At 40.7% G+C, this 14,319-nt stretch overlaps 1 protein-coding gene across 4 annotated transcripts in view; it reads right to left on the bottom strand.

Annotated features, from left to right (window-relative positions):
* Positions 1–14,005, bottom strand: part of PCMT1 (protein-L-isoaspartate (D-aspartate) O-methyltransferase) — a 43,475-nt gene extending 29,470 nt beyond the window's left edge. For all 4 annotated transcript variants that reach the window (XR_003512677.1, XM_027551813.1, XM_027551811.1 and 1 more), the window contains exon 1: positions 13,184–14,005. Coding sequence is in view for 3 of the 4 variants with exons in the window: in XM_027551813.1 (XP_027407614.1) it covers positions 13,184–13,412 (229 nt within the window). In the remaining variant the exon portion in view is untranslated. The remainder of the gene's footprint in view (positions 1–13,183) is intronic.
* Positions 14,006–14,319: the final 314 nt, after the last annotated feature.

The following is a 14,319-nucleotide window of genomic DNA, read 5'->3' as shown; positions in this document are numbered from 1 at the left end:
TAGAAAAAAGACAACATGCAAACAAAATATTTCGGCTGATTAAACATACCAATACTATATTCTAAGAAAACTTAACAGAAAGTAAATATTACCAGAAACATCAACATCCAAGACATCTACTAACACAATTATCAGGGAATTCCCTGGCAGCCAAGTGGTTAGGACTCAAGTGTTTTCACTGCAGGGCATCTGGGTTCAACCCCTGGTCCGAGAACTAAGATCCCACAAGCCATGTGGCACAGCCAAAAAAAAAAAAAAAGAGAGAGAGAGAGAGAGAAGAAAAGAAAATACTATCAGACTTTAAAACAAGAAAAAAAAATTCAACTCTCAAGGCAAAAAAAAATCAAATTACCTAGTAAGAGTTAAAAAAAAAAAAAAAAAAGACAGACAACCATTAGCTTTATTAGCAATATTCAAAGCAAAGCAAGAATGAAGCAGCAGCATTTTCAAGAAATTCAAGGAAAGGAAGTGCAAGTTAATAACTAAAAAGGAGGAAACTGTAAATGTGCCCAACAACATGAACAAATCTCAAGAGCACTAACTTGACTGAAAGAAGTCAGGCAAGGAGATTTTACCCTATGTGATTCATCTATTAATACACTGAATTCCAAAAAAGTCAAAACCATAGAGGCTGAACTGATCCGGAGTTGCTAGGGGTTGGGGGGTGAAAGGAGGAGATTAACTGCAAAAGGGCATGAGAAAATTTTGTAGGTGAAAGAAATGGTCTGTATCAGAGAACAGCAAACTTCTGTTAAGATCGAAACAGTAAATATTTTAGGCTTTGAAGGCCATATAGTCTCTGCTTCAACTACTTGACTCTGCCACTAAAGTGCAAGAACAGCTTTACAGCAGACATAAATGAATGGGTGTGGTTGTACTCAAATAAAACTTTATTTCTAAAAACAGGCCGCAGGCCAGATTTGGCCCGTGGGTTGTAGTTTGCTCACTCCTGTTTTATATCATTAGGGTGGTGGTTATACAACTGTATTTGTCAAAATTTTCAAATCGTGGTCTTAAAATTGGTGAATTTTTCCATAAATTATATCTCAAAAAAGCTGACTTTTTAAAATTATGGCCAAAACTGTTCTTCAAATTATCAAGGTTATAGGAAAAATGTCTTAAATGTGCAAGAACTCAGGGAATGCTAAACACACATGTCCTTCCTAAGAAATCTTCTAGAAGATGTGCTTCATCTAATGAAGCAATCACCAGGGATACCTCAGAAAAGGACACATGTCCAATTGTAGAGCAAAGGTTAATATTGGGTGGATTGGCCTGCCTCCACAAGGATCCTGTCAAATTGGTTTAGCCAGAACACCCAGTACTCTTGATGTAATTTTCCACCCACTGATCCCCACCCTGCTCCTAGACTATAAATCTGCACTCACTTACTGTATTGATTGCAATTGTTACTGAATAAAAACTGGTTTTAGCTTTAAAAAAAAAAGACTAAAAGGGTAAAGACACTAGTGGAGGACCTCCCTGGTGGCAGAGGGGATGGGAGTGCACCTGCCAATGCAGGGGACATGGGTTTGATCCCTGTTCCAGAAAGAGTCCACACGCCACAGAGTGACTAAGCTCACGGGCCACAACTGCTGAGCCCGTGGCTCTAGAGCCCAGGAGCTGCAACTCCTGAGTCCGTGTGCCTCAATGGCTGAAGCCCACACGCTGTAGAGTCCATACTCCACAAGGGAAGCCACTGCAACGAGAAGCCTGTGCACTGCAACTAGAGAAAAGCCTGCGCAGCAACGAAGACCCAGCACAGCCAAATATAAATAAACATTTTTTTTTAAAAAAGACCAAAAGCTGTTTTAAAAAAAAACAAAGAGAAGCCGCCGCAATGAGAAACCCAAGCGCTGCAACGAGCAGCAGTGCCCACTCACTGCAACTAGGAAAAGCCCTCACAAAGCAACGAAGACCCAGGGCAGCAATAAATTTCTAAAAAAGACACCAGTGGAATAATAATATTTAAATGTTATATGTTCTGACAAAGTAGAAACAATGCAACTAAAAACAATGGGAAAAGGAAAAAAAGGAAAAACCAGAATTAGATCATTGACTGTTTTGAGGAATCAAAGGATACCACTTAATACTGACTGACCAGACAGTATTAGAAAGAAATAGTAATACAAGAAATACTAAGTATAAGAAAAGGTGGTTTAAGGACACTATAAAATGTATAAATACACACTGTCCAAAAAACAAAAGAATGTTTTAAAAACTAGCAAATAAGGCATACCAACTAGAGAAACACTTAAATAGTCATAGACTGGTACAGATACAAATCATTTTCTAACTAAAAATATTACAAATTTGGATTCATTAACCCAAATAGAAAGTACTGTTTCTATATAAATAAGCTTAGGCAAGCTACCTGTAAAGGCTACTAAAACAGTTATAGCATTTTTTTAAAAGTTTTAAAAGCAGTGGCCACAGGACTGGAGAAGGTCAGTTTGCATTCCAATCCCAAAGAAAGGCAATGCCAAAGAATGCTCAAACTACCACACAATTGCACTCATCTCACACGCTAGTAAAGTAATGCTCAAAGTTCTCCAAGCCAGGCTTCAGCAATATGTGAACCATGAACTTCCTGATGCTCAAGCTCGTTTTAGAAAAGGCAGAGGAACCAGAGATCAAATTGCCAACATGTGCTGGATCATTGCAAAAGCAAGAGAGTTCCAGAAAAACATCTATTTCTGCTTTATTGACTCTGCCAAAGCCTTTGACTGTGTGGATCACAATAAACTGTGGAAAATTCTGAAAGAGATGGGAATACCAGACCACCTGACCTGCCTCTTGAGAAATGTGTATGCAGGTCAGGAAGCAACAGTTAGAACTGGACATGGAACAACAGACTGGTTCCAAATAGGAAAAGGAGTACGCCAAGGCTGTATATTGTCACCCTGCTTATTTAACTTATATGCAGAGTACATCATGAGAAACGCTGGACTGGAAGAAACACAAGCTGGAATCAAGATTGCCGGGAGAAATATCAATAACCTCAGATACGCAGATGACACCACCCTTATGGCAGAAAGCGAAGAGGAACTCAAAAGCCTCTTGATGAAAGTGAAAGAAGAGAGTGAAAAAGTTGGCTTAAAGCTCAATATTCAGAAAATGAAGATCATGGCATCCGGTCCCATCACTTCATGGGAAATAGATGGGGAAACAGTAGAAACAGTGTCAGACTTTATTTTTTTGGGCTCCAAAATCACTGCAGATGGTGACTGCAGCCATGAAATTAAAAGACGCTTACTCCTTGGAAGGAAAGTTATGTCCAACCTAGATAGCATATTCAAAAGCAGAGACATTACTTTGCCAACAAAGGTCCGTCTAGTCAAGGCTATGGTTTTTCCTGTGGTCATGTATGGATGTGAGAGTTGGACTGTGAAGAAGGCTGAGCACCTAAGAATTGATGGTTTTGAACTGTGGTGTTGGAAAAGACTCTTGAGAGTCCCTTGGACTGCAAGGAGATCCAACCAGTCCATTCTGAAGGAGATCAGCCCTGGGATTTCTTTGGAAGGAATGATGCTAAAGCTGAAACTCCAATACTTTGGCCACTTCATGCGAAGAGTTGACTCATTGGAAAAGACTCTGATGCTGGGAGGGATTGGGGGCAGGAGGAGAAGGGGACGACAGAGGATGAGATGGCTGGATGGCATCACTGACTCAATGGACATGAGTCTGAGTGAACTCTGGGAGTTGGTGATGGACAGGGAGGCCTGGCGTGCTGCGATTCATGGGGTCGCAAAGAGTCGGACATGACTGAGCAACTGAACTGAGTAATAAGAGAGGTATCATTTACTGAATATTTACCACATGCCAGAAAAAACCCTAAGCACATCACACACTCTATCTCTTTTGAGATATGAACTTAGGAACTATGAAGCAATCTTACATTATCTCTAACAATCGTATAAAGTAAGCACCATTATTACTCCATCTTACAGATAATAAGACTGAGCACAGAAAGACTAAGTTGTTCCAGATCACAGAGCAAATGAGGGGTAGGGCCATTGAAGCTGAGATGTCAGATTCCTGTTGACGACTTCACTGTACTACTACCATATTCAAATAGCTTAGTGACTTACACGAATTCAGACTCTCAAAGTCAGAAGGGTCATCAAGTCTAACTTCTTCATAAACTGGTACCATGATCTCTACTTGAAGAGCTGCACGATGTGAAACAGCCATTTCATATTTAAACTACATTAATTATCAGAATTGTGTGAACTGTGAAAGTTGCTCAGTTGTACCCAACTCTGCAACCCCATAGACTATACAGTCCATGGAATTCTCCAGGCCAGAATACTGGAGTGGGTAGCCTTTCCCTACTCCAGGGGATCTTCCCAACCCAGGGATCGAACCTAGGTCTCCAGCATTGCAGGTAGATTCTTTACCAGCTGAGCCACAAGGGAAGCCTATTATCAAAATACTTCCCAATATTAAGAGGAAATCTCCCTCTTTATAACTCACTTACATAAACCCTTAGTGCTACTCTCTAAAGTCACCCAGAATATAATGAATTTTCTATCCAATCAACACTTTTTACACATTTAAACAAATCACGATCATTTCACGTTTTTATCTTTCTCAGGTTAAGCAGCCTCACTCAACACTTCCAGTTACCATTATATTCACACATTCTTCTCTAAAAGAACATTTGTGATATATAAAATCAAACACATTGCTGCCAGCACATTCTAAAAATCAAGTATATTAAAGAGATTACTTTCCTTAAGCTAGACAACATACATCTATCAAACTCACCTGAGTTTCTTTGGTAGGTTTCTTAATCTATAGAGGGATATAGAATTCACACACACACCAAAAAACTAACAGGTTTTAAAAGTATGTCACCAGTCATTTATTAAGAAGCTGAACGCATAAGGCTCAGGATAAAGACTTCTTAGACTATGATTAGGTGATTTCCAAAATTTCCACTACAAGGTTATTTGATTTTTCCCAGGATTCCATATTTTGAAAGATGCCTAAGCAAGCTACGGTTACTAAGCTATTAAATCATTTTCCCATTTTTGACAATCTGACATATACAACTGCCAGTGCCCTGCAATATTTCTAGCAAACAGCAAAGTACTGTTTCACTTCATTTGTACAGCCTAATTATAGGTAAACATGCAGTTACTACTAGGTTTTCTGAATTAGTGAACAGCTTTAGAACCACTCACGCTCAATTTTCCTGAACCCTAAGGATCAAGGGCCCTAATTAAATAATTATAACAATGGTTAATGTTGATCCAAATAAGAAGTTAGCAGAATCCAGAAAGGAGAACGCAACAGAATCCAAGCTATAAACAAACAAAAAAAAACTTGAAAAAATTAGACCCATGTTAAGAAGGTATTTGTTTCTCTTCTCAACTTGAGGAATAGGGAAGGGTGAAAAGGGAAATAAATTCCAAGAAAAGGACAAAAACCCTATACAAGAGTCATAATTTATATAAGAACTGTAAACTGTGGCATGATTTCAAGAAACTGATAAAAGTGTAGTTGTTGTTGCTAAGTCACTTCAGTCGTGTCCGACTCTGTGCGACCCCATAGATGGCAGCCCACCAGGCTCCCCCGTCCCTGGGATTCTCCAGGCAAGAACACTGGAGTGGGTTCCATTTCCTTCTCCAATGCATGAAAGTGAAAAGTGAAAGGGAAGTCGCTCAGTCGTGTCCGACTCTTCGCGACCCCATGGACTGCAGCCCTCCAGGCTCCTCTGTCCATGGGATTTTCCAGGCAAGAGTACTGGAGTGGGGTACCATCGCCTTCTCCAGATAAAAGTGTAAAACAAGGAAAAATATAAATTCCCTGGAAGTTCAGTGGTTAGGACTCAGCACTTTCATCACTTTCAATCTCTGGTAAGGGAACTAAGATCCCACTAGCCGTACAGCAAAAAAAAAAAGGAAAAACATTTGACTATTCCCCATCAACAGTAGAGGGGTCTGTGATATTAGAAATAAAGAGCAGAGAATAAACTCATCGCGTACTACATAGCTCAGAGAGGTACTGACCCAATCATTAATGTTTGTGATGATGGTTATTAATTTTCAACAATTAAAAATTAACAGAGTGCAGATGACTTACTGCTTAGAACCAAATGAAATGTTATCAACTTTGACAATGTAAAATAGCCACCAGTAAGTTGAAAAATAAGCACCCTTTTTTACAAAGTGGAAGGGTTAAAGTATAGTGTCAGTTTATAAATTATAGAACAAAAAATTGAGGTTAAAGTATATTACTCAAAGTTACAAAGGTAACCATAAAAGAGGAAGCAGAAATTACAATATAACTGTATGTGGGGAAGGGAGTAAGTTAAAAGGGTGTAAATACTCATCCATCTTGGCAGGAAGTCAGCAGATGATGTCTAAAGCTGATGAAGAAATAGCAGTTCAAGCATATTATTTAAAGACATAAGGACAATCACCAGAAGACCCAAAAGCGCAATTAGAAGTGTTCACTAGAGGCTCCAGTGAGCAAGATGTAAGATGCGGCAGGGTCTCTGTTTCTTTCACAGTGGTAGAATTGGGGGCATTATCTAGCCTCTCTGTAGTTAAATGTAGCCTACAATTAAGTTCTTGCCAATGAGAACACAGGAAGAAATTATGTATGCCCTTAAAAGGAATGTGGGTTTTCTCCTTTTCCCACTTTTCTTCCCATCAGCTGGAATATGGAAATAATGGGGGTAAATTAACTTCAACTTTGTAGACAAGGGAAACACTTTAGCAGTCACAACGAGAAAAAAGGAGCCCAGATCTCCAAGACCATAGAACTATCATATTAACTCTGAATTACTTGTTCATACTTGGATTGTTACAGGAGACAAACTTTGTATGTGTAAAATGAGATCAGTCTGAACAATAGGATTGGAGTGGGAGCATGGGAACAGGTTGTAGAAGACCCCTAAAAGGCCTGAAAGCTAAGCAAGAGGTATTTCCAACTGGTACAGTAAGCCACAGAAATCTTGGCAGAACAGTGACAAAACAGAGAGCAGTATACTAAGACAGCAGTGCAAGGCGTAGCATGAACCTGAGGGGACAGAAATTCAAAGTGAGATGACCAATCAGACGGTTGGAGGCATATCACTCCAAGTAAGAACTAAGAGCCTAGGCTAGGGTACAATCAATGAAAATACAGTGAAAGGGTTGGCCGTGAAAGACATCTGTAATAACTACTGAGTTAATCTCAGGACAATCTGAAAGAATCAATAACTATTACAAGACTTCTGATCTGGGAGAACAAAAGACTGGAAGCAATCCTGGCAGACATGGAAAAAAAAAGATCCTGTGCTGGTATGAAGCACTGAAAACACAGATAAGAAAACAGGCTACAGATGGATTTCAAGTCATACAGAAACTAAGTTTCTGTAACTTGTTACAGAGTTAAATCTCAAAAAAAGAACTATTACATTATTGTATTAGTTTTATGACTTGAGCATTTGTTTATCAACTACTCTCTATTTCTTCCCCACTAACAAAATGCCAGGGAGAACAGAAAGAAATCAACAAAATGGTTTCCTTTTACTTCCCACCTAGAACGATTAGGCATTGAAAGGAGGTAAGTAGAACCTGAGATATTCTCTGTACAGAAAGTCTGAAAGGGATTAATTATATAATAAACCATAATCAAAGAAAAATTTTAAGTGATACCAAGTTATGATAAAGCATATCATCTAAATATCAGAGATTATTAAAAATACATCTTTCTCTAAACCATTATCACTCTTAATAGATACACAGTTATCTGTTCTGACGCTACTTCTCAAAAGAGCATGTTCCTTGGACTCCTTACATTTCTGACAAAATAAAATGTCATGCAAAACTCTAAAATATAGGTAACCAAATGTTAACTTCTCTGGCTCTCTCCTATAACACACACACACATACACTCCCCACATGTGATTTCATGCAAACCATGAAGTGATTAAAATTGTGGAATCTTGGATTTGGAAGGGTCCTCAGAGGTCTACTATGTAGTGAAAGCCGAGGACAAATCTCTTCCACAATATCGCTTACAATGAAATGGTCGATAATTCTTTGCTTCAACATATCCAGTGACAGAAAAAAGTTTTTCAAAGCCAAATCTTTGTTAGGATTGCTTTGTGAGTGCTTCCTTATAATGAGTCAAAAATCTGCCTCCCATCTGTCCTGGTTTGACCCTTCACTACACGATTTCCTTCAAATATGTAAACACTACTAGGGAGCAGGGGATGAGATCGGGATTAACATATACACACTACTACATATAAAACAGGTAACTAACAAGAATCGACTGTATAGCACAAGGAACTTTAGTCAATGCTCTACGGTGACCTAAATGGGAAGGAAATTGAAAAAAGAGGGGATATATGTACAACTATTCACTTTGTTGCCCAGCAGCAAATTAACAAAACATTGTAAAGCTACTCCAATAAAAATTAATTTTAAAATAAACACTACTGCTCTCTTTAGCTTTCTCATTGCTAAATCAAACCACCTCCATTTCATCAAACCATCATGTAAGATGCTGGTGCACTTGTCATCTTGACCACTCTTGTCTGAAAATCTTCAGTATTTCACTGCTACACTTAAAGCGTGTTGGTCTTAACTAAGTGCAATACTAATAAAAATATGTGGAACAGCACAACAGAATGAACTAAGATCACACTGAATAGAATGTAATATAATCTATCATCTAGATCTAGTGCTGCTCCAAAGAACTTCTTATGATGATAGAAATGTTCTACATCTGCACTGTTCAGTCTAGCCCCTAACCTCATATGGCCACTGAGCTCTTGAAATGTGGTTGGTATGACTGAGGAACTGAATTTTTAATTTTAGTTAAATTTAAGTAGACACACTGATATTAAAATTCTTCCTCAAAAGTTATTCTATTAAATTTTAGTCAGTACACTGTAAATTTACTTACCAGGGTGTAACCATAAGACTGACATAAGTTAAAACAAAGTGTTTTTTGGATTCTAAGTGAGGCCCAAATTTCTAAAAAAGAGTCACCTAGCATTTTATTACCTGTTACACTTAGCCCATGAATGCACATGATAAAACTAATATTCTCTTTTCCACTAGTTATGCTGTTAGTGGATAAGAACTGACACTCCAAACAGAATAAGAAAATGATTTCAATTTATTTGTAGAAATAAAGAAGGATACAAAAGCTAAAAATTTTTGAAAATTTAAATGCCTATTAAGGGTCTTCACTTTAATGTTTTATTAAGCAACTGAAACCAAACATTTCCCCAAATAAACTCCTACTCTCCCACACTTCCTAGCACACCCCATCCCCAAATCCCTGCGGCTCACTCACTTATTATTTCCAACTTAGAAAATGGTAAATTGTTCCCATTGCCCAGGTCTAAAACCTTGTGTCATATCCTTGACATCAGTCTTTCTCCTACCCCCCAAGTCCAAATCTAGCACATTCTATTTTCTCTGTCTAGTATGCCTGTCCCCCAGCTCTATCTGCATGGCTTGAATTTCTTCTTCTTCATCAAATCTTTACTCAAATGACACCTTAGTGAGGCCTTCTCCCCTACAACTGCAAACCTACCACCCCATACTCCCTATCCTCTTTCCCTACCTTGCCACTTATCATGTGACATATATTCTCTTTGTCTGCTCCCACAAAAAGTAAGCTTCAAGAGAGAAGATGTTTGCTTCTCATTGCTGTATCTCCAGTGTATGGGACATAGAAGATAGTCAAATGTCAGTTGACTGTTTCCACAGATTATACATACATTATACATGCAAATGGCACACTCAAGGTTGCAAGGGAAATATAGTTAGAAACAACTGATGTGTTAGGGTAGTGGACTGAATTTTTTTAACAACAACAACAACAACAAAATACGTAAAAGAACAATTATTAGCATTGTTTTAAGTGACCAATACAGTATTTGAAGTCTAGTCAGAGTCAACCTTTCACAAACACTTTGGTTTGGACATCCCTGCTCTAGCAGACAACCTCTCAATCTCATCCACTCCTGCCCCCTTCTTCTCCTTTCACCACGGCATAAAATTATCCCAATAAAAGTAGAAAATAAACCCTAATGTAAACATTAATTGTCACATTCCCTGGATTAAACAGGCTCTCAGTTGTTTTGAATTAACATTTCATGAGCATGTTATCAGTCGATAGCCATAAAATATCTATTTTCCATTTCTAAAGACCTGTGATGTCCAACATGTGGTATCAAAGTTAATTTAAATAACACAGAACCCAGTTCTTCAGGTGTACTCACATTTCAAATGCTCAGCGCCCCATGTAGCTAGTGGCCACAGTACTGAATGGCACAGATACCAACACGACAGGCAGCTCTGCTGGGCAGGCCTGCTACAGATTTTTTCCCTAAAATTTTATTTGAAAGTATAAAAATGATTCAACTGAAACACTGGCAGGGTTTAGTCTTATAATTTTCAGTTCTCTACGTCAGTGATTTTCAAAGTGTGGTCTCCAGAACAGCAGCAGCATATTACTTAGGAACTTGTCGGAAATGTGAATTCTTGAGCCCCAGCAATCGGTCTTAATTTGTTTTAATGAGCTCTCCGGGTGATCCAGCAGATTTTGAGGCATGCTAAAGTTTTAGACCATGGTTGGCAGTCACTTAAGAGCAGTTATCAATACAAACATAAACTATGAGATATTATGAATGTATCATTACAATCTAAAATAATCTATAAATATCAACTGTGAAATCATACTTCTATCATGTCTTGTAGAAGAAACACCTCAGTAGGTATTTTCAATAAAATTAATATAAAATATTAAAATGAAACCAATCATGAACCTTATTTGATTAAAAAAAATAAAACTGTAATTTGCTTCCTCTTCCAATTTGCAAATCCATATTCACTTCAGTATCAGCATTATAGAAGCCTTTACGTAAGGAAGAATACACAGTGGTGCAATTACCAGGAAAGAGTGAGAAATTTTCAGTGTGTGCCAACTGAAATTTTTATGTGAGCAAATACTAGTGTTATTAGTGAACTATTAAATAAATATGAAATCTATTGGCTCAAATTAATTCAGCAAGAAGTTGAAACTAAAGTTGCAAAAGCGTTATGAAAAGGCTAAACAATCTGCCTACACTATTTCCTCTTAGTAATCATAGAACTAGTATAAAACTAAGTATCAACATCCATATATGTTAAATATTTCTCATTAAATTTTCTGACAGGAAAACATCCTTAGAAATTTCAGCTAAGAATACATTTAATGCAATACCTTAAAATGATTACAAAACCACTGGGAAAAGATCTAGTTTTGGCTTACTACAAATTTGGCCCAAAAAGGAGAGTCTTCAAGAGCCTGATTGATTACAAATTTCTGCCACAGCCAAGTGTTTACTGAGATAACCTGCTGGTGGAAAATTACTTAATCAGAATTCAAGTACAGAATGTTTCAGGTGTGTAGAAACTAGATAATTTTAAGAAGTTTTATTAAAATATTTACAACATATTGAACTTCTGGTCTATGAGAACCTAAATCACTCTTAACACTGATACTGCACATATATTTCCATTTCCAATCAAGTATCCTTCCATAAAGTGAATACTGGCAATGTTAGACAGGGCTTTTAAACCTAAACATATGTGTATACATATATATATCTATCTTCATATATATCTATCTTCATATATATCTATCTTCATATATATCTATCTTCATATATATATATATATATATATATATATATATATAGCGCTAAGTTGCTTCAGTCATGTCCGGACTCTGCGACCCCCGTGGACTGTAGCCCATCAGGCTCCTCTGTCCATGGGATTCTCTGGAGGGCAAGAATACTGGAGTGGGGTGCCGTATCCTCCTCAAACATTCTTTACTAAACACTAAGGACACAATCTCCAACTCTGGAACATCATGTTAAAAAAAAAAAAGACTAACATTAAGAACTAACCATGTGTCGGCCAATGTTACTTATTTCTCTCACTAATCTTAGTATTCCTAGCCTAGATCCAAGCATATAATATATACTTAATTGGCATTTATTTTTTTTAAAAGTAATGATTATTAAGATGAGGGGATTCAAAGATACTAAAAAAAAAAAAAAAAGTCCCGGCCTTCAAGGAGGTTACAAATCGAATTCGAAAACATGACATGCGAAAAGCTAAACAACCTATAACAATTAAAAATACCACGTGGCACGGCTGTGATTATTTGCAAAGTCAGTGGCAAAGAAGAGCGCTATAAATTCTAACCAGAGAGAGAGTATTATAGACTGCGGTTCTGGTCTCCCGACCAGACGGCGACACTATAGTTCAATTTAAAAAAAGAAAGTGACACAGCACTCATCCCACCCTAAAATTATCATCAGAGGAAGGAATACAATAACTAAAGGCAACGGTGTAGAGAAAACTTCCATGCACAGCTTTTAAAGCATACGATGGCCCTGATAAAAGTGAAAACGGGCCGCAGAACACAATGGTCCGCCGGACCTCCAGGACCTCTGAAAGCTCCTGAAACACAAGTCTCTCAAGGAGAGCATCCTTCCTCCTTCCTCCCTCAGCTCCCTACGAAGCTTTCCAATGGACAGCCATCCCAGAAATTTCTCCCAGCATCCGCAGTGACAGCAACTCTCATCTTCCTCTCCCTCCCCTCGCCAGTATCAGACAGTGGCATCTCCCGCCAGGGGAAAAAACGGAGGGCGGGGGATGGGGGGGGGGGTGCAGAATAGGCGAGAAAGCTTGCAGCTATATCGAGTTAGGACGGGAGGAGTAGGTGTGAGGATGCGGGGGTCGACGGCGGAGTCCTCCCTGCTCCAGCTCCTGTCTCTCGGAGGTCTAGCCAATATCCCACTCCCCCCATCCTCCACCCCAGGGCGCGCCCCTCGCCCGCTGGACCTGAACCGGGAGGCGACGGACTCGAGTGACAGCCTCGCTACCTGTGCGCCCCCAGCCCCGTCCCCCAGGCCCGCGGGGAGATGCCTGCCCCCGCCCCAAGAGCAGCGGCCCCGGGCTCCTTCTCTGATTCCAGTCCACATCGCCGATGAGTGACAGGTCCCGGGGGAGGCAATCGCCAGCGATCGCTGCTCTGGACCGTGGGTGCAACCGTGCGCCGAAGCCCTCCAGCAGGCACGGGGAGTAGACAGAACGTCCCGGGAGGCCCCAGGGGACCCGGACCAGGCCTGGCCTTCCCCGGTTGCCCCACACCCGGCGGGGGTGGCACTTACTGCGGAGGTTGTGGATTAGCTCCGAGTGGCTGGCGCCGCCGGATTTCCAGGCCATCGCTAAGCACACCCGGAGCAGGTACAGAACCACCTTCAGCACGGCGACAGTGCCCAGCAGCTTCCCCAAGAGTGAGACCACCTCCCACACGGTCACCGCCCCGTTCTCGTCCCCGGTGGAGCCGCCGCTGTTACTGCCGTCGTCGCCGCTGCCGCCACTGCGCGCTCCCGGCATCCCCCGCGGCACGCATGCGCTCTGTGACGCCGCGCGGCCTCGGGCGTGGCCGGGCGGGGCCGGTGCGGGGGTGACTTAGCGCCCCGCTGCCCGGGCGAGGGGCCGCTGCGGCTGCCCGAGTCTGGCGGCTTGGCCTCGCTGAGTCAGCGCCACCGCCGCCACTGCGTGGCCTTTCTGAGACCTCGGGCTGCTCAGCGCCTCCTTGCTTGGTTTTGCCCTGCGGTCAGGCGGGGTGGGCCCCAGCGCGGTCGGCCGCGTGCCTCGGTGCGGCTCTGGTCACCGAGAGAGGTGGCGGGATGGCAGGGCGTGTCTAGTTCCGAGGCTGCCGGTGGCTCTGCAGTCGTTGCTGGGTCAGCTGTTGCGAGTGGCGGGTCTGCTCCTATAGCTGTCCAGATTGTTAAACAGTGGGCTTCCTCTGTCCTGCCTTCACCCAACCCAATGAATGACTAATATATTTAGGTCGGTTAGAGTCAGAGCTCCCTATGCTGGCGACTGAATATCTTAAACCGACGGCAAACGTCCTCTCTAACCCGAGTACTCAGGCTCTAGCTAACAAGTACATTTAGTGTCCGGTTAGCAGAGACTTTGGAACCCTGATTTGGTCTCAGCTCTAAAGCACAAATTCAGAGAGTGGAAGAATACTGAGACACGGGTTGGAGGGTGGAGCATCGAGAATGCTTTGCTCCTTAGGATAATGCACTTGCTTAAAAATACTACAGTAGAGGAGGGAGGAGGGTTCAGGATGGGGAACACATGTATGCCTGTGGCGGATTCATTTCGATATATGGCAGAACCAATACAATATTGTAAAGTTTAAAAATAAAATTAAAAAAAAATACTACAGTAGCCTATGGCGACTATGTTTTTCTCCTAACACAAGTGTCGTTTTTAGCTGTTTAAGCCTAAC

The sequence above is a fragment of the Bos indicus x Bos taurus genome, chromosome 9 (assembly GCF_003369695.1).
Source record: "Bos indicus x Bos taurus breed Angus x Brahman F1 hybrid chromosome 9, Bos_hybrid_MaternalHap_v2.0, whole genome shotgun sequence".
In the NCBI taxonomy this organism is placed as follows: Eukaryota; Metazoa; Chordata; class Mammalia; order Artiodactyla; family Bovidae; genus Bos; species Bos indicus x Bos taurus.
Note: the sequence above shows the minus strand (reverse complement) of the source record. Positions and strands in the feature narration are given on the sequence as shown.